The sequence below is a fragment of the Acinonyx jubatus genome, chromosome B3 (assembly GCF_027475565.1).
Source record: "Acinonyx jubatus isolate Ajub_Pintada_27869175 chromosome B3, VMU_Ajub_asm_v1.0, whole genome shotgun sequence".
Classification (NCBI taxonomy): domain Eukaryota; kingdom Metazoa; phylum Chordata; class Mammalia; order Carnivora; family Felidae; genus Acinonyx; species Acinonyx jubatus.
Window position 1 is genome coordinate 5936088 of NC_069386.1, and position 19387 is coordinate 5955474.

At 50.9% G+C, this 19387-nt stretch overlaps 1 protein-coding gene and 1 long non-coding RNA gene across 2 annotated transcripts in view; one reads left to right on the top strand and one right to left on the bottom strand.

The window, feature by feature from the left end:
- The first annotated feature begins 1246 nt into the window (after positions 1–1246).
- The window catches only part of LOC106965874 (uncharacterized), a 37507-nt gene continuing 19366 nt past the window's right edge, over positions 1247–19387 (top strand). The window contains exon 1 of the long non-coding RNA XR_003423307.2: positions 1247–1395. This is a non-coding gene — a long non-coding RNA (uncharacterized LOC106965874). The remainder of the gene's footprint in view (positions 1396–19387) is intronic.
- The window catches only part of WDR93 (WD repeat domain 93), a 49878-nt gene continuing 38714 nt past the window's right edge, over positions 8224–19387 (bottom strand). The window contains exons 14-17 of the mRNA XM_053223564.1: positions 18034–18097; positions 17055–17211; positions 16535–16733; positions 8224–8536 (exon numbers count right to left, since the gene is read on the bottom strand). Of these exons, the coding sequence (XP_053079539.1) occupies positions 8440–8536; positions 16535–16733; positions 17055–17211; positions 18034–18097 (517 nt within the window). The 3' untranslated portion in view covers positions 8224–8439. The remainder of the gene's footprint in view (positions 8537–16534; positions 16734–17054; positions 17212–18033; positions 18098–19387) is intronic.

Below are 19387 nucleotides of genomic sequence, written 5' to 3' on the forward strand. Positions count from 1 at the left end.
CCGAGTTAACTGTGACCTCCCAGAGGCCTAGCTAGAGTGGAGAGGCTCATGGGGTTGCCTCCAAATCCACATAGCTGACCTGGAACCACACTTGTGTCTGCATTGCTGGGTTCAGATCAGGGATGCAGTGTATGGGGAAGAAGGAAGCCTTGACCCAGAAGGGGCCTGGCTTGGCTCAAGGGGTCTGGTAAGCAGTCAAGCCTTGTGGGGGAGTTGAGGTGAGGCTAGGGGATGTAGCCTCTGCCCAAGGGTCCCCCAGCCCTCTATGGATACCAAGTTCTCCCCTCCCTGCCAAGCAACTTTGAAACACAGGCCTTAGCATTTGTTTTTTATAGTAGCTTTATTGAGATATAGTTTACATACCATGAAATTCAACCTTATAATTCAGTGACTTTAGTATATTCGTAGTAATGCAACCATCACCACTGTCTAAATCGAGAACATTTTCATCACCGGGGAAAGAAACCCTGTGTCCATTAGCAGGTGCTCCCCATGACCCCCCCCCCCCCCCCCCCTCCAGCCCAGGCATCTACCTTCTGTCTCCATAGATTGGCCGGTTGGCCGGTTCCGGACATTTTGTGTAACTGGAATCACACAATAGAGGCCTTTTGTGCCCTGCTTCTTTCATTTAACGTTTTCCGGGTTTATCCGTGTGGCCTAGGTGCATCAGTATTTCATTTCTTTTTATTGCCCAGTGATACTCCATTGCACGGATATACCACGGTTTATCTGTTTATCCGTCGGTACGGATAGGTTTGTTTTGAAACCACCTCAGAGATCAGTTCCAGTGCTCGGGCCCAGGCCGGGAGGGGCAGGAATTCGGCGTGGCCGGGGGCACCGCTGTGACGTTCAGGCGTCCAGGCGCACGCACCCTGGCCGGCATTTGGCCGCACAGAGCGGGATCCAAAAGCAGAGGCCCTGCAGGGGGGCTGACCTCACACCTCCGCTGATCACCCCCTTTCCCACACCTCGCCCCTCATCTTGCTCTCCCCTCCCAGGACCCTAACTGGAGCAGAGCGAGAAGTCTTTTCCAGGGGCCCTACCCAAGTTAGAAAATCTGTTTGCATGGCAAAGGCCCTGCGGTTTCGGATGGGGAATTAAAGTTATTAGCAAGTCTTTTCACAGATAAGTGGGGCTCATCGGCCAGCGCCCTCCCCTGCGGAGAGCATTCTCCTCCCTCCCGGAGCCGGCGAGGCCCACTGTTTATCAGCACCTCGGTGTGAATTTTCATTAACACGTCTCTGCTAATGAGACGGAGGACGGCGGATGGGAAGGGGGCTCCTCCCACCTCTCCTGCGCCTGCGCCCGCGCCCCCTCGCTGGGCCGGCGCCGCCCGCCCCCGGGAGGAGACCCTGTGTACGCGTCCCAAGGCCTACGTCAGTGAGCACCGTCCAGGTAGGTGACAGCGTGCGCTCGCTCGGTTCTCAGCACCTGTGACAAGTGGCCAGTGGTGGGAGAGTTAAGGAAGGAAGAGGCTAGCCGACGCGCCGGAGCGGAGGGTGGGTGGCCGCTTTGGCTGGGGACCCGGATGTGAGTGCGGCGCCTGTGTGCCTCCCCCGGGGCGCACGGTTTAGGCGACAGCTGAACGCCGGCCTGTCTCTGGGACGGAGGCTAGGTGGTGGCACCTCACCCGGGGCCCTGCCAGGGTGCCCTGGCCTGGCGCGGCGGGGGCGCGTGCCTGCTGGAAGGCGGGAGCCGGAGCGTGGCGTGGGCACCGGGTGCCCCACGGGGCCGCTGGCCCGCGGCGCTGCGTCCTTCGGAAGAGCTGCTGTCCCGGCCGGCCGGGTCGGATGGGCAGAGCGGTTGGTTACCCGAGCCGGGCTCTGTGTTAAAGGCTTTCAGTTCACCGTCTAACCTCAAGTCGCCGCAGGTGAGGCGGGCAGGTGTGTGCGCTTATACCTATTTAACAGATCGGGACACTAAAGCACAGAAAACAGGGCATTTTTCACAAAGCTAGTACCTGGCCGTTGGAACGGGGACAACGGTGGGAGGCAGTTGACCAGTCAGGTGTTTGGAACAGTCCTGGCGGGCAAGCGTGTGTGTTGGGGGGGGGGGGGGGGAGGCTGGGGGTGTAAAATAAGGCCCCACTGCACCGTGGCCACCAGTGTCACTGCCGGCAGCGAACATTCTGCCCACTGAGATTAGATGTTGCTCCCGCTGGGGAAACTGTACTGTGTAGGTGCTGGTTGGGCCAGGTTCTAAGGCGGGGCAGCTAAGCTGACGGCTCTGTATTCAAGACATTGATTCAAGGACAGACTGCAGGGGTCACAGTGTGGACCCCCCCGGCGGGGAAGGGGGAGGTGGTCATGAGTTGTCTGCATGGGCCCGTCCTAAGGTCCTAGGCATAGGACTGAGCGGGGGTCCCCTGCCTTGGGTGGGTGGCTGGTGCGTCTGGAGGAGGGCCAGCCCGGTGTCCCTCTGGCCACGCGGTACCAAATAAGCAGGTCCATCCAAAGGGCATGTGGATGCGCCAGGATTCCGCAAGGGCCTGGATATGGAGAACCAGGTGGCCCCAGGCTGAGGAGGGAAGCTAGCCCTAACCGCTAAGCCCCGCTTACCCCGGAGTGAGGCCAGGAGCCCACCCTGACCCCCACATGTCATCCCTGCATTTGCACAAACCTAAGGGCCCTGCCTCCCAAATGTTGCGCCTTGGGTGCTCCTTCCACTCACACTGGTTCCAGCCTCCCCTGAGGAGACCCAGGGTTCTTGGTGCTTCTGAGGGGTCCCTTTGCCCAGTGGGCAAGCTCCTCTTTGGGGACCGCTGGTGCACCAGCCCCGAGTGGGGCTAGAGCCGTGAGTCCCCAGCTCAGCGTGGCTCAGGCCCCTTCCACCCATTCCCCGGAGCCTTGCCAGGCCCTCTGCCCTCCACCCTCCTCTCTTCCCCCTCCTCCCTCCCTTGGACCTGGCCTGTGAGGCTTCTTTCGAATGCCCCAGCTCCCCTCTCCCCTTCCTGCCCTCCCCACACACACTAGGAGATGGGGAGGTGGCCTGGTGTTGGCAACACGTGACTTTGGAGAGTGGACAGGGCCACCTCTGAGGTCTTGGCCAAGCTTAGCACCCCTCCTGCCTTCTTCCCCTGAGGTCTGGCATTTTTCTTTCTTCAGACAGTGCTCTCCCCTCCTTAGCTTCAGTGGGCACCCCCTCTGCATTGCTCCAGGGATGGGCACGTGACACAGGTCCGCACGGTCAGCACCGAGTGGTTCAGGCATGAGACCACATTCGGGCCAGTGAGAAGCAGGCTCCGGACTTTGCTGGAACCATCAAGAAAGGGACATTTGCGAATATACATTGTTCTCCAGTTCATATGGAACGTTCTCCAGAATAGATCACATACTGGGACACAAATCAGCCCTCAACAAGTACAAAAAGATCGAGATTATACCGTGCATATTTTCAGACCACAACGCTGTGAAACTCGAAATCAACCACAAGAAAAAATTTGGAACGATAACAAATACTTGGAGACTAAAGAACATCTTACTAAAGAACAAATGGGCTAATCCAGAAGTTAAAGAGGAAATTAAAAAGTACATGGAAACCAGTGAGAATGACAACACCATGACCCAAAACCTCTGGGACACAGCAAAGGCAGTCATAAGAGGGAACTATATAGCAATCCAGGCCTTCCTAAAGAAGGAAGAAAGGTCTCAGATATACAACCTAACCCTACACCTTAAAGAGCTGGAAAAAGAACAGCAAATAAACCCCAAACCAGCAGAAGACAGTAAATAATAAAGATTAGAGCAGAAATCAGTGCTATTGAAACCAAAAAACCCAGTAGAACCGATCAATGAAACCAGAAACTGGTTCTTTGAAAGAATTAACAAAAAATCACCCCCTAGCCAGATTGATCAAAAAGAAAAAGGAAGGGACCCAAATAAATAAAATGAAGAATGAAAGAGGAGAGATCACAACTGACCCTGCAGAAATACAAACAATAATAAGAGAATATGGTGAGCAATTATATGCCAATAAAATGGGCAATCTGGAAGAAATGGACAAATTCCTAGAAACATATGCACTACCAAAACTGAAACAGGGATAGAAAATTTGGACAGACCCATAACCAGTAAAGAAATTGAATTAGTAATCAAAAATTTCCCAAAAAACAAGAGTCCAGGACCAGATGGCTTTCCAAGGGAATTCTACCAAGCATTTAAGAAAGAGTTAACACCTATTCTCTTGAAGCTGTTCCAAAAAATAGAAATGGAGGGAAAACTTCCAAAGTCTTTCTATAAAATCAGCATTATCTTGATTCCAAAACCAAAGACCCCATGAAAAAGGAGAACTATAGACCAATTTCCCTGATGAACATGGATGCAAAAATCTTCAACAAGGTATTAGCCAACCAGATCAAACAATACATTAAAAAAATTACCACGACCAGGTGGGACTTATACCTGGGATGCAGGGCTGGTTCAGTATCTGCAAAACAATTAATGTGATTCATCACATCAATAAAAGAAAGGACAAGAACCACATGATCCTCTCAATAGATGCAGAGAAAGCATTTGACAAAATACAGCATCCTTTCTTGATAAAAACCGTCAAGAAAGTAGGGAGAGAAGGATCATACCCAAAGATCATAAAAGCCATATATGAAAGACCCAACACTAATATCATCCTCAATGGGGAAAAACTGAGAGCTTTCCCCCTAAGGTCAGGAACAACACAGGGATGTCCACTCTCACCACTGTTATTCTACGTAGTATTGGAAGTCTTAGCCTCAGCAATCAGACAAAAAGGAATAAAAGGCATCCAAATCAGTCAGGAGGAAGTCAAACTTTCACTCTTGGCAGATGACATGATACTCTATATGGAAAACCCTAAAGATTCCACCAAAAAACTGCTAGAACTGATCCATGAATTCAGCAAAGTTGCAGGATATAAAACCAATGCACAGAAATCAGTTGCATTCCTATACACCAACAATGAAGCAACTGAAAGAGAAATCAAGGAATCAATGCCATTTATAATTGCACCAACACCTGTAAAATACCTAAGAATAAATCTAACCAAACAGGTGAAAAATCTATACACTGAAAACTATAGAAAGCTTATGAAAGCAATTGAAGAACACACACACACACACACAAAGGAAAAAATATTCCATGCTCCTGGACAGGAAGAACAAATATTGTTAAAATGTCAATACTACCCAAAGCAATCTACATATTCAATGCAATCCCTATCAAAATAATACCAGCATTCTTCACAGAGCTAGAACAATCCTGAAATTTGTGTGGAACCAGAAAAGACCCTGAATAGCCAAAGCAATCTGGAAAAAGAAAACCAAAAAAGGAGGCATCACAATCCCAGACTTCAAGCTGTATGACACTTTTTTTTTGTTTATTTATTTTTGACAGAGTGTGAGCAGGGTAGAGGCAGAGAGAGAGAGAGAGAGAGGGGGAGAGAGAGAATCTGAATCAGGCTCCAGGCTCTGAGCTGTCAGCACAGAGCCTGATGTGGGGCTTGAACTCATGAACTGGGGGATAATGACCTGAGCCAAAGTAGATGCTTAACCGACTGAGCCACCCAGGCGCCCCTCAAACTGTATTACAAAGCTGTAATCATCAAGACAGTATGGTACTGGCACAAAAACAGAAACTCAGATCAATGGAACAGAATAGAGAACACAGAAATGGACCCGCAAACGTATTGCCAACTAATCTTTGACAAAGCAGGAAAGAATATCGAATGGAGTAAAGACAGTCTCTTCAAGTGGTGCTGGGAAAACTGGGCAGTGACATGCAGAAGAATGAACCTGGACCACCTTCTTATACCATACACAAAAATAAACTCAAAATAGATGAAAGACCTCAATGTAAGACGGGAAGCCATCAAAATCCTCGAGGAGAAAGCAGGCAAAAACCTCTTTGACCTCAGCCGCAGCAACTTCTTACTCAACACATCTCTGGAGGCAAGGGAAACAAAAGCAAAAATGAACTATTGGAACTTTTTATCAAGATAAAAAGCTTCTGCACAGTGAAGGAAACAATCAGCAAAACTAAAAGGCAACCGACGGAATGGGAGAAGATATTTGCAAATGACATATCAGATAAAGGGTTAGTATCCAAAATGTATAAAGAACCTATCAAACTCCACACCCAAAAAACAAGTAATCCAGGGAAGAAATGGGCAAAAGACATGAATAGACAATTCTCCAAAGAAGACATCCAGATGGTCAACCGACACATGAAAAAATGCTCAACATCACTCATCATCAGGGAAATAGAAATCAAAACCACAATGAGATACCACCTCACACCTGTCAGAATGGCTCACATGAACAACTCAGGCAACAACAGATGTTGGCGAGGATGCGGAGAAAGAGGATCTCTTTTGCATTGTTGGTGGGAATGCAAGCTGGTGCAGCCACCACTCTGGAAAACAGTATGGAGGTTCCGCAAAAAATTAAAAATAGAACTACCCTACGACCCAGCAATTGCACCACTAGGTGTTTATCCAGGGGATACAGGTGTGCTGTTTTGAAGGAGCACATGCACCCTATGTTTATAGCAGCACTATCGACAATAGCCAAAGTATGGAAAGAGCCCAAATGTCCATCGATGGATGAATGGATAAAGAAGATTTTGGTATTATATACATATAATATATATATGTATGTATGTAATGGAGTATTACTCAGCAATCAAAAAGAATGAAATCTTGCCATTTGCAACTACATGGATGGAACTAGAGGGTATCATGGTAAGCGAAATTAGAGAAGGACAAATATCATAGGACTTCACTCATATGAGGACTTTAAGACACAGAACAGATGAACATAAGGGGAGCAAAAATAATATAAAAACAGGGAGGGGGACAACACATAAGAGACTTAAATATGGAGAACAAACAGAGGGTTACTGGAGGGGGTGTGGGAGGGGGGATGGACTAAATGGGTAAAGGAATCTATTCCTGAAATTATTGTTGCACTATATGCTAACTAACTTGGATGTATATTTAAAAAATAAATACAATAAAACATTTTTAAAAATTAAAATAAACTTTAAAAAAGTAAAAAATAAATAAAAGAAAGGGACACTCGCTGTGGGTGCTGTCGGCAGTCATGTTGCCACCCAAGCAAAGGGCATCAAAACAGAGATGGAGAGAGATTCCTGCTTTCCCAGAAAGCATTACGTCCTACATTACGTGAGCCAACCCTAAAGTTCGTTTGAGAGCTGGGTCTCTGACACTTGATGTTGGAAAAGCCCATTAGGACTTGATACAGGCTGTTCCGAGCAGTGACCTGAGCCTCCATTTTCCTTCTGTACAATGGGGATAATGATCATCTGTACATCTCACAAGGTGTACTTGTAAAGCAGACACATCACAGCAGGTGCCCCATCAATGTTAGTCCTCTGTTACATTTAGGGGGTGTGCGAGGCCAAGGCCATCATCCTGAGTTTTCCTCCCTCATCTCAAAAGGGAGTCAGTGCCTGCTGTTTAGAGGAACAGGACCCGTTGGTGTAAAGGTTATTTTTGCTGCTGTTTTTTGTTTCCACGGGCAGGAGAATGAGGGGCGGAGCGCCTCAGGTGGGAAACTCTTCATCCGGGGACGTGCTGCCGGTCAGCACCAGCGCTGTGAAGGAGGGATCAGGACAGTGAGGAGCATGTGTGTCCCAAGGGAGGAGATGGATGGGGACACAAAAGGAGATGCCTGTCACCAACCCCGCGTGCAGTTGACCACGGGGAGGCCGGGACGTGTCACCCACCTGCAGTTCTCAGAGACACCACACAGTGTCCTCGCAGAGGCAGGCATAGGCCTTGAGCTGCGGGGACCCCTCCAGCCGGTTTTCCTGGGAAGGGCAGTTTCCAGAAAAGAGAGGCACCTCTCTGCCCCCATCCTGTCCCCCAGCCACCCCACCCTGCAGCATCCCCCCCCACCCACCCACCGAGGGTCCCAGGCCACAGTTCCTGCCTGCCACCTCGCCTCTCAGACCCGTGTGACCTCTGCGGTCACCCAACCTCTGATCCTCCACAGCCTCTCCGAAGCAATTCCAGGAAGGTTGTGTATGAGCCAGCTCAGAGAGGGAGAGGAAGTGGGTGGGGAGAAAGAGGGCCACATAGCAGCTGGGGTGGCCTGGGGTCTTGGTCATTTGAGCAAAGTGGCTCTCCTGGGCTTAGAAGGCGAGTGTCCCTCACACAGCCTAGGACTGGGCCTTGCTGGGGTCTGGACTGGGTGGGAACAAAAGGACACACACCACAGTGACTTTGGAGTCTGGAAACAATAGCACTGTTTATTGGGGTGACATCTGCCCACCCGAGGGCTCTGACAAGCGGCTTAGGGTTGGAGGCTCCCCAGATCATCCCTCTCCCCTTGCTGAGGTCCCAGACTGCCCGTCTAGGCCCCTGGGGGCCTCTGTCACCTTGTCTCTTGGCCTCGGAGCATCCCGGGGCGAAGCCTGCCTGCCGCCAACCTTGCAGAGAGCCCAGTCACTTCCTGGAGGTCTCTCTCTGGAGAAGCAGGGAGTACCTGCGAAGCCGGGTCCAGTGCTCCTGCTCTTTCACCTTCTTCTCCAACTTCTGGAACCTGTGGGCCACACAGGTGGAGATGAGAGGAAGCTGCTTTGTGCCTCGTCACCCCCCTGCCGCCCGGCTCCAAGGTCCCCGGGGCAGACCTTGACCGCCCTGTGCTAATCTAAGAGCCTCTCCGAGTGGCTCGTCTGCTGCACGACTGTGTCCTTGGGGCTCCGCCTGGTGCACGGCTGGTACACGAAACACCTTTACTGCGTGACGACGGGGCCTGCGTGCTGCGGGAGGCGCCCCACGGAAGGCGCGGTACCACGGGGGACTCACGGTCTGTGCGCGTGGACCACCGTGAGCCACGTCAGGATGCCCACACCTCCAGGGAGCAGACGCCGCTAGAGCATCGAGTGTCACCGGCTGGACTCCCAAGACCCGACCTTGATTGCCCACCTGCTCAAACTTACTGACCTTTGTCCCACATTCTTCCTTAAATTCTTCTTTCCAGCTTCTCTCTTAACTCAGGCAAAAGACCCGAAGGGCATAACATCCGAGAAGGAAACCAGAACCGCCCCGCCGGCAATAACGACTGACAGCCCAGACAGACAGAGTTCTGGAGGCCCAGCCAACCAGACCAGTCTGCACTTAACCCCCGGCTCACGCCTGCGCACATGGGACCATGCGGTGACCCAGGGAGGGACCAGCGGTTACCTTTATTTCATCATAATACTAAAATCTGCACCGAGGGGGGGCTCGTCTCATTTACGTGACATACAAAGCATATGTGTAGACGTGTTTCCTTAGGGCGCGTGCAGGACCGCATGCCCACCTCTGCGTACGGTGACAAGGCTTCCCTAACCCTCAGTTTCAGGAACCCACCCACCCCTGCTCTGAGAGTCACGGCTTTTGAAAGTTATTCCCAGTGATGTCCTTATCCACTGCGAATAAAGTTTCCCTTGTGCCACAATTCACCTGCTGTAGTTTGTCTGTGTGACTCACCACGGAGTGAACTCCCACTGGTTTGGTTATGGTAGTGACAGGCAAGGGTGCAAGTTCGGGAAAGATCCATGTGGCTGAAACAGCCCTGCTTCCCCCCCACCCCAGCTCCATCAGGGTGACAGGGGGGAAGGACATTTGTAATTTGAGGCGTTTTAAGTGCCACAGAGGTCGAATGGAGGGAGGCGGGAGGGATCCATCCACCTTGCCTGGGGAGCTCCTGGAAGAGAAGACCCTCGAGTTGGGTTTTTTACAAGATGTTAATTTTTTTTTTTTTTAAGTAACAAATAAATGCGCATTCAGTACAGGAAAAGCAGGGCAGCCCAGGATTCACCCCTCATTCTGCCTGTGCGGAGATGGCCGCTGTGGGGGGGGGGGGAGGAAGCCTTTCTTCTGGGGAAGGGGTGCCCCTGCTGTCTGGGTTTCTGCCTTGGGTGCCTGAGGGCACAGAGGATGTTAAACCACTTAGGGCAAGCAGGAGGAGGGCTACTTCCGGGGAGAAAGACCATGGTTGCAGCTTTGGATTTTTGAGGCTCTACCTGCCAAGAAACATCCACGTGGAGATGTATCTGATACTCGATGCATGAAAACATTTGTATTTTATTTTATTAAAAAAAATTTCTTAATGTTTGTTTATTTTTGAGAGAGACAGAGACAGAGACAGCATAGGTGGGGAAGGGGCAGAGAGAGAGGGAGACAGAATGCGAAGCAGGCTCCAGGCTCCGAGCTGTCAGCACAGAGCCCCACGTGGGGCTCAAACCCATGGGCTGTGAGATCGTGACCTGAGCTGAAGTTGGACGCTCAACTCACTGAGCCACCAGACGCCCCTAAAATATTTAATTTGAAAAAGTACTCTATACTTTGCTTTAAAAAAAAAAATGGAAGAATACAAGTGGGTATACAATTAGAAGCAATTTCCTTCTCTCCTCAGATCCTTATTTTCTGTTCCCAAAGCAACGATAATTAACGGCTCCTTGTAAATCCTTGGAAATTGCGTATACACATACAAGCATAGACATGTGTATAACCTTTTTTTTTTTTTTAACGGAAGTGTGCCATGCACTATTGTGCACCCTGCCGTTTGCACTGAAACCGTATCCCAGAAATTGCTTCCAGGAGGCACTCCCAGATCTGCCACAGTCTTTTTCCCCTATTGGTGACACTTGGGGTTTCCACTCTTTTGCTAATGCTGTCCAGGCTGCAATGAAGTCTTTGCCTGCGTGTGAGAGCGATGGGCAGGGAGGAGGAAAAGCATGTGCATGTTACAAACTCGGGCTTTGAACCCACACTGCTTGTGCTCAAACCCAGCTCCTTTGCTTACAAGTTGGTGACCCGGGGCGGGTGGCACGACCTCATCAGCCTCAGCTTTCTCGCTGTGCAGTGGGGAAATAATAGTAAAAAATAAGATGATGCCTGCAAAGCACTTAGCATAGCCCTGGCACATGGTAGGTGCTCATTAAAGTTAATTATAATAATACTTCTGCTGCTGATAAATAAGTGGGTGTGAAATTTTTGGGTCAGGAGGTCAAAACAACATGGATTCAATAAGGACCGTCCAGGAGCGCTTAGCTGGCTCAGGTGGTGGAGCGTGCGACTCTTGATCTCTCAGGGTTTTGAGTTCAAGCCCCATATTAAGTGTAAGATTACTTAAAATCTTTAGGAAGGCACCTGGCTGGCTCAGTCGGTGGAACGTGTGACTCTTTTTTTAAGTTTATTTATTTGTTTTGAGAGAGAGAGAGGGAGACCACAAGCAAATGAGAGGCAAGAGAGAGAGGGATAGAGAATCCCAAGCAGACCCTGCACTGTCAGGTTGGACCCCAACACGGGGCTCGAACCCGTGAACTGTGAGATCATGATCCGAGCCGGAAACCAAGAGTTGGATGCTCAACCGACTGAGCCACCCAGGTGCCCTGGAGACTGTAACTTCTCGATCTAGGGTCTGTGAGTTTGAGCCCCACGTTGGGTATAGAGATTGCTTTTAAAAAAAAAAAAAAAGAGCAACCGTCCCAGAGGCAGCTGGATAGATGGAACTAGGGCAAGTTTTAAAAGGAAGCCTGAAAATAAAGTCATTCGTGTGTTCAAGACAACATGGATGACGTTCAAAATATAATGCTGGCGGGGAGAAGGCCTTTCTCGATGATCTCGTGGTAAAGATGGTTAGCCTGGTTAACACTTCCAGCGTGTGCCAGGCCACGTCCTATGCGGAGATGCAGCTGTCACCCATTTTACACACGGAGATGCTGGGGACCGCCCTGTCACACAGCTAGAGCCCCCTGTCTGTGCCCTAGTCATACTGTTGAGCTTGCACCCCGAATTTGAGGCCCTTTGCACCTGCCCCTCAGCGAAGCCTAAGGGAGAAGGCGGAAAAGTCCAGCTACTGGACACTTGAAACTTCTGTCTGGCTGGGTGAGCAACTCCAAATACTCCTCTCCAAAGACAAACCGGGAAAGATTATTCACAGCACATTGACAACTCTTAAAATCAAAAGAAAATGAACTCACGCATAAGAAACAGATCCAGGGCAGGCCAGGGAAGGAGTGAGGGAAACGTACAGTATATATAACAGAAAGATGCTCAGTGTCCTTCATTCCCTAATTAAAATAGCCATGAGCCGTCAGTTCCTGCCTGCCCAGCCCCTGGCCCAGAGGGCCAGGTGCCCTGTGGACCCAGAAGCCCGCCTTCTGGCAGACAGGTGGGTGGTTGAACCCGAATCTTGCTTGGCTTTGTATTCCATAAGGAATAAAGGGAGAGAGAGACAGAGAGAGGAAGGGGCACTCTGTCTGCTTCCTGGTGTCCAGAAATTTCTGTCTTGTGATCAAGTTTGACCTAGCCAGGGATGGCAGAACTCGAAAGTGGAAACGGTGCCTGGAGCCCCAAGTTGCACGGGAACAGAAGCCAGGCCTTGGGGTGGGGGGTGGGGATGCATATTTGCGGCTAGCTGGCCTCCTTTTAAAGCCCCAAAGGCAGGTTCCCTTTCACACTGGCTATTTATAAAAGTCCCAGGGGCAGGTTTTGCAAAAATATTTTGGGCAGATGATTGCAAGCTTGAAACTCTGAATCGATTGCCACATAACCCACTGCCTTGAAGTTTCACCTAGTTTTAGGGCCAATGGAAGTGGTTTCAGACACGAGGAGTAAATAGGGAAAAACAAGATGAGATTAAAACCTTTGGGACATGTATGGATATGTGGGATAAACAACAATAGGAAAATGTTAATGGCAGAATCTAGGTTGTGGGTATATGGATGTTCGGTGACTTTTTTTTTTTTTTTTCAAAACTGCTGTATGTTTGAAAATTTTCAAAATAAAATGTTGGAGCGGGGGTGGGGGGGGTGGAGGGCTACTTTTTGGCAAAGTCCCAGATAGCAGACCTCAGAGCAAGTAGAACAGGAAAAGCCTTCTTTAAAACAGTTTTTCCCAAATTATTGCTGGGACCTAATCTGGAAAATGGGTTGCCACAAGGGATATAATTCAAACACTGTGATCAGGCCGAAGTAAAAGTTCCTTCAAGCTAGGCTGGCCCCAACCATACAATGCCACCCCTCCCAGCTCCTGCTGGGTCCCAGAACCCAGTGACAACTTCTCTGAGCTTTTCTGTTCCCAAGCTCCCATGGTTTGTGTCAGCCCCAAGCCCTGCCCCTGGTCACCCCCGCTCCCAGCCCCCCTGCCCCACCTGGTCAGCCCCAAGGACTCCAGCACTCTTCCCTGACAAGCTTCCCTGGGAGGGCAGTCCTCTCCACACCCTCCTGGCTATGGGGCCACCCCAGGGGGGGTTGCTCAGGCATGACACCTGAGAGCCAAGCTCTGCCGACAGGGAGGAAAGACTTTGGGAAAGTAGTAGAGTGAGTCCCATTCCTACAGGAACACAGACTGGAGGGGGCAGGGTGGAAAGGACCATCTTTACAGAGCAGGCCCGACCACAGGGGAGTGGGGAAATGCCCTGCAGACACATCCTTTCCACAGAAAATGACATTGGCATATTTACAAGGAAGGTTTTCTTAAAAAAGAATTAAGTGATATTCTGGAGTGACAGCCAGATTTAAAAGTTGAACTCGGAACGTGACGTCAACTTAGTCAAAACACCAAAGGGAAAACCAGAAGGAAATGCACTGACATATTAACAGCAGGGCTAGGGTTTGGTGATGGTCGTGGGTGGTTTACATTTTCTTTTCTGCGCTGTCCTGTTTTCCAGATTTCTATAAGTGCGTGTATAACTTCTATCAGAAATAATGAATCACTTTTTTTTTTTTTTTTTTTTTTTTTTACAACGGGGAAGTGCTCCGTTATGGTCGTAGTGTGCTTGAAGCAGATTTCAGGGGCTGAGTGGGGCTCTGCAGGTGTCCGAGTACCGATCTCCACTCATACGTTGGTTGAGGGTTGGAAATGTCAGTCAGGGACTGAGGGCAGCCTGAGTTGGCCGGGCCCCTTGCTGCCAGGCAGGAGGTGAGCCGCCTGGCGCTGGACATGTCGGTCCAGCCTCACCCTTTCCAGGCCAGTAAAAGAGGGCGTTAAACTGCAAGGCAGATGGGGCGCCTGGGTGGCGCAGTCGGTTAAGCGTCCGACTTCAGCCAGGTCACGATCTCGCGGTCCGTGAGTTCGAGCCCCGCGTCAGGCTCTGGGCTGATGGCTCAGAGCCTGGAGCCTGTTTCCGATTCTGTGTCTCCCTCTCTCTCTGCGCCTCCCCCGTTCATGCTCTGTCTCTCTCTGTCCCAAAAGTAAATAAAAAAAAAAAAAAAACGTTGAAAAAAAAATAAACTGCGAGGCAGAAATGGGAACAGTCTCCTTAAACACGGAGTTCTCTAGGCCTCATCAGGAAAGAGCTCCAGAAACTCCACACCATGACCCAGGAGTACAGCCTCACCATAGCTATGACCTAAACTCGTACTCTTGACTTTTTTTTTAACCAGTTTTTAAAATTTTCCAAGAGAATGTTTCATTTTGTTTTGTTTTGTTTTGTTTTGTTTTGGTAGGAAAGCTGCAAATAGGGAAAATACAAAAAAAAAAAAAAAATCACATACATCATCACCCAAATAGAACTCCTGTTATATTGATATACACATTTCCAGACTTCTCTCAAAATCAGGATTATACTGTAAACGATATTTCATAACCTCTCTCCATCTTTTGTTTGGAAAAATTTCAAACCTGGGGCGCCTGGGTGGCTCAGTCGGTCAGGCGTCCGACTTCAGCTCAGGTCATGATCTCACAGTTCATGGGTTTGAGCCCCGCGTTGGGCTCTGTGCTGATGGCTCGGAGCCTGGTGCCTGCTTCGGATTCTGTGTCTCGCTGTCTCTCTGCCCCTCCCTCACTTGCACTCTGTCTCTCAAAAATGAATTTAAACGTTTAAAAAAAATTTTTTTTAAAAAGAAAAATTTCAAACCTACATAAAAGTTGCAAGTAGTACAGTGAACCTGCACCTGTGGTCACCGATGGTGAACATTTTGCCTGGCTGGCTGTCTCTTTCTGTGAGTATTTTCCTGGGTTTCACTGGTTGTTGACATTTTCTCTTCCTCTCTCTAAATGTTTTCCTGGTCTGTGCTTCAAAGTAAGCTGCAGACATCACGATGCCTCACCCTTCAATTCTTCAGCTGTGTCTCCTCAGAATAAGTCAAGTCGTCAAGGGTCAAAGCAAGAAACTGCCATGTAAAGAACAGCCAAACGCTCCTGGTGAATCTTTAATCAGGGGAAATGCCCAATGACCCCTCCTTCACCGTCCTCCCCCCGAGACCCACAGACCATCTGCCTCTTCCTGATGAATGGGCTGCCTCCTTCCAGGAGATACTGAAAGCCCCCCAGGCACCCCCACAACCAGAGAACCACAAGCAGCAGGGAAATGCAGCCTTGGGGAATTCACGGCGCCACCTTGCGGTGGTGTTTATGATTTCCCCAGGCGCGAACTGAAAGTAACCCAGCATCCTTCTGGAACCTACCATTTACTGAGCGACCACCCAATGCCCAGCACTAGATGTGTATTATCTCTGGAATACACACAAAACCTGAGGGCTGGGCACCATCAAAGTGTCCAGCCTGGCACACTGCAGGTGTTCAACACACCGGTTTTGAACAAAGGAGGAAACTGAGGCTCTCGGAGGTGAAGGCACTCACCCGAGGTCTCTCAGTTAGGAAGGGGTGGCACTGGATTTCAAACCTGAGTATCCTGGCCATTCCACTTCCTTCCTCTTGAGGCAAGAGTAAATAGAAAAAAGGGAAATGGTCGTAAAGGGATATCGTGGGGACTGGAGAGATCACAGAGTCTCTGAAGATCCTGGAAGGAAGGAGCCACCAAAGTCCCCCCCCCCCACCCCAGGAGAATCCAGGGCTCCGCTGGTAACCTCCTCCTGCCAATAGTGCAATCATGCTAGAAACCATCAGCAAGAATTTGCAAACCACCGAGATGAGTGGCGGATGGATTAGAAGAGACACCTGCTTCTCCAGAGCAGACAGAGCACAGCTCCTTATGCTTTTACAGCAGAAAGGGCCACAGGCAGAGTCCCCACGGCCTGGGGGTCACAGAAAGGGGAGAGACGCGTGGCCGAACCATTTGTCCAGACGACGGTTAAAGCCAAGGGGGCTTGGACCAGGGGCTGGCAACCAGTTTGTATAAAGGGCCAGACAGTAAATGAGGCGGGCTTTATGGGTCGTGTGGTCTCTGTCACCACTGTTCAAGTCTGCTGTTGTAGCACACAAGCAGCCATGATGAGACATAGCAAATGGGCCGAACCTGGCCCATGACTTAAGCCCCTGTCTCCCATGACTGGTGTCTGATCATCCAAATACAGTTTTACAAAACCAAAGAATCCAGAAAGCAGGAGGACAAGACAGTCTTGACGAGGAGAAAATAGCGACTGGCAGGCAGTCCTTCTTCTTTACCAGCCTGAATCCGGGGCTCCCTTTCCTGCCAACCCAAACGGGAAATTGGAGTGTGGCTCACGGGCTACAATATGGCGGGGTCCCCCACGGAAGGGGCAGTCGAAATGCCGGACGGATCTGACCATCGAACACACTCCGCTAGTCCTCAACCCAGAGACAACCCCAGGAGCAGGGATGGAAAGCAGACCCGGGACTCTACCTCTCCTGGAGGAAACTCTCACATCTTTTCTCCAAGGGCAACACCTGGGCAAAGGCCATGCTATCGGTCATGTCCGTTTGAGGAACGGTGCAAAGGTTGCAGATGTTTTCCAGGAGCGGGTAGGCCTCGAGATTAAAACAGAAAATAGAATTCTGGATGTCCTTGGCGTCGTCGGATTCAATTTCGTCAGGATGGTCTCCTGAGATGAAACAAAACACAGCGTTCTGTAGAGGGATGACCTTCTCTGTGGGCTGGGTGGGCAGCTGGGAGCAGCTCTCTGCTGGTAAAGGCTGGGCCATCGGGGCTGAGCTGTGAGGGGCTCCCTTGAAGGGGGCCGCAGGAGTCTCTCTGGAATCCTGTGTTTTAGCTAAGTGCCTCGTGAGGGGCTAAGCAGCAGTGTCCTTTTGGCCTGTGGCACAGGGTTGAAGAGCAGGGAAGAGATTGGGAGCATCACCCCGTGCTTTGGGAAGGGAGGGAGAAGGTCAGGCAAATAGCAGCCCCCAGAGCCCCCCTCCCATACCTCGGAGCAGGAAACACGGGCGGTGCAAAGACACGACAAACATAGGCGTCCAGGGCACTGCCAGATGGTAGGTTCTGGGTGGAGCAAAGGCACAGATGATCTGGGGCTTGGCCACGTCCATGAGCTGCACAGAGCCATTCCTGGAAAAGGTCAGCACCTGGGAAGCAAAGGGATGGCAACGGGGACTTCTCTGTCACCCCCGTTTGGAATAAGAGAGGCAGCTGGACATCCAGGCCAGCAACAGAGAGAACGGATTTGCTCGGGGAGCAGAGAAACATGTGTGTTTATTTCTCCGGTGTCCCCAGCAGCAACAGGCCCTTTTCCAGGTGCCGTGTCTGATGCTGGGTGGCGCTCCCCACTCCTGCCCAGGCTTCTCTTCTGGCTCACCAGCATCCCTGTCCAGGAGCCGGCCCTCCACGTGGCCGGACGCAGTGCCGCCCTCGGCACACGTATGCTTTCCTCCCCATCCTCGGAGACTCCGCTCCATCCCACGGCCCTTCCTGGCCCGGGTTCGGAGACCGGCCTCTCTCCTGCCTGGCTCCTTCCTCCCTGTAGGTGAACCTGCTAGATGCGCCTGATCGAATCGTCCTCCAGCTGCCACACCACCTCCCCGCCCCTCACACTCCAACACCTGAGAGTGCGTCCTCACCTTCTCTGCCCCGTCCTGTCGCTTCCTCCCGAAAGCAGCCCCCCGCCCCCACTGACTTCTGCAGGCTGAGGTGGTGACCCCTGTCTCTGTTCTGTGGCATCCAGGGCCCAGCGCATCACAGCCTCTCTCGTCTTCCAGGGCAGCTGCGCGGTGATTCGTCTGCCTTCCCAGCTGAACCGTGCGATCTGCGAGGGCGGCAGCTTGCTCTTTCGTCCCTGTGCGCCCCAAAGCTAGTCCAGTGCCTCGCACTTGACAGGCCTTCAACAAACAGTCTTTGAAGGGAAAACGAACACGCTTGCTGAAGAGGAGTGAGGGGCGTGAGGAACCTACCATGCCAGGTAAGGCTGGGACTGGGGCCACTGCACAGATGGCTTCGTCCAGGTACTTTACCGGCCTGTGGGGAACCAGACACATACACATTCGTCCTGGAAGGAGTTAAGGCTGTGCTATCCTCTCCTGGCACGCATCTAGGAGACACTCTTGTAAATAAGCATCGGGACACATGTCAGAGATGGTTCATAGTAGCAGACGCGGGGAACCCACTGGTAGGAGAATGCCTTGTTGTGATATATTTATTATACGATGGGATGCAGTAGAGCTGGGAAGATACAGACCCGGCGCTGCATTCACCAACATGTGCGACTCTCCTGAACAAGGCTGCAGAGCAAGTTACGGAATAAACAGCCCCGAGAAACAAGCTGGAGGATACACAGCATGGGAGTTCTTTACGAATTTCCCAAATAGGCACAGCTAAACAATGTGTTACTTGGAGATGCGTGTGGCTAATTCTTACGGGAAAGCGAAGGAATGGATGATGAATTTTGGAAAATGACACAGTCGATTGAAAAAGAAATCGGCCGTGATATTTGGCAGCGACTCCCATCAAACGGTGGAGTCAGTTTCTCCACTGCCTGACTGCGGGTGTGGCCACGTGACATGCTTCGTCCACTGTGACGTGAGCAGAAGCTTGGAGAGTGTACGTTGAGGTTGCCCTCGCTTGCTGAGGGGACCCCTTAGGCTGTGGGGTGATGGAGGCTGAGACGGCCCGCAGGAGCCACCACAGGGAAGAGAACCAAGTGTCCTGGCCAATGGCCACCCAACTGCCACCTATGCAAGTGAGGCTGTGCCAGACCATCCGGCCCCCAGCCCAGCTGCCAGAGCCTGAGCAAGGCCAGTGGAAGAACTGGCCCAAATTGCTGGACTGCGAGATCAGGGGCTACACATTGACTTGTTTTCTGAAGCCATTAAGTTGTGGAATGGTTTGTTATATACAGCGACGATTACTAAGGGGGTCACCTCTGGAGAGGAGAGAAGGGTGTGACCAGGGACAAGCACACAGCTTTAACTGAATTGGAGATGATCTATTTCTTTTTTTTAATGTTTGTTTATTTTTGAGAGAGGGGGAGAGTGAGAAAGAGAGAGAGAGAGAGGCAGAGAAGGGGGAAGAGACAATCCCAAGCAGGCTTTGCACTGTCAAAGCAGAGCCCAATGCAGGACTCGAACCCATGAACTTGAGATCATGACCTGAGCCGAAACCAAGAGTTGGATGCTTAACCAACTGAGCCACCCAGGCTCCCCGGAGATGATCTATTTCTGAAGGTTCATGATGGGTACAGGGAAGTTTCTCCCTCCCTCCCTCTCTCCCACTGCCCACTCTCTGTCTCTCTCTCTCTCTGTGTATATA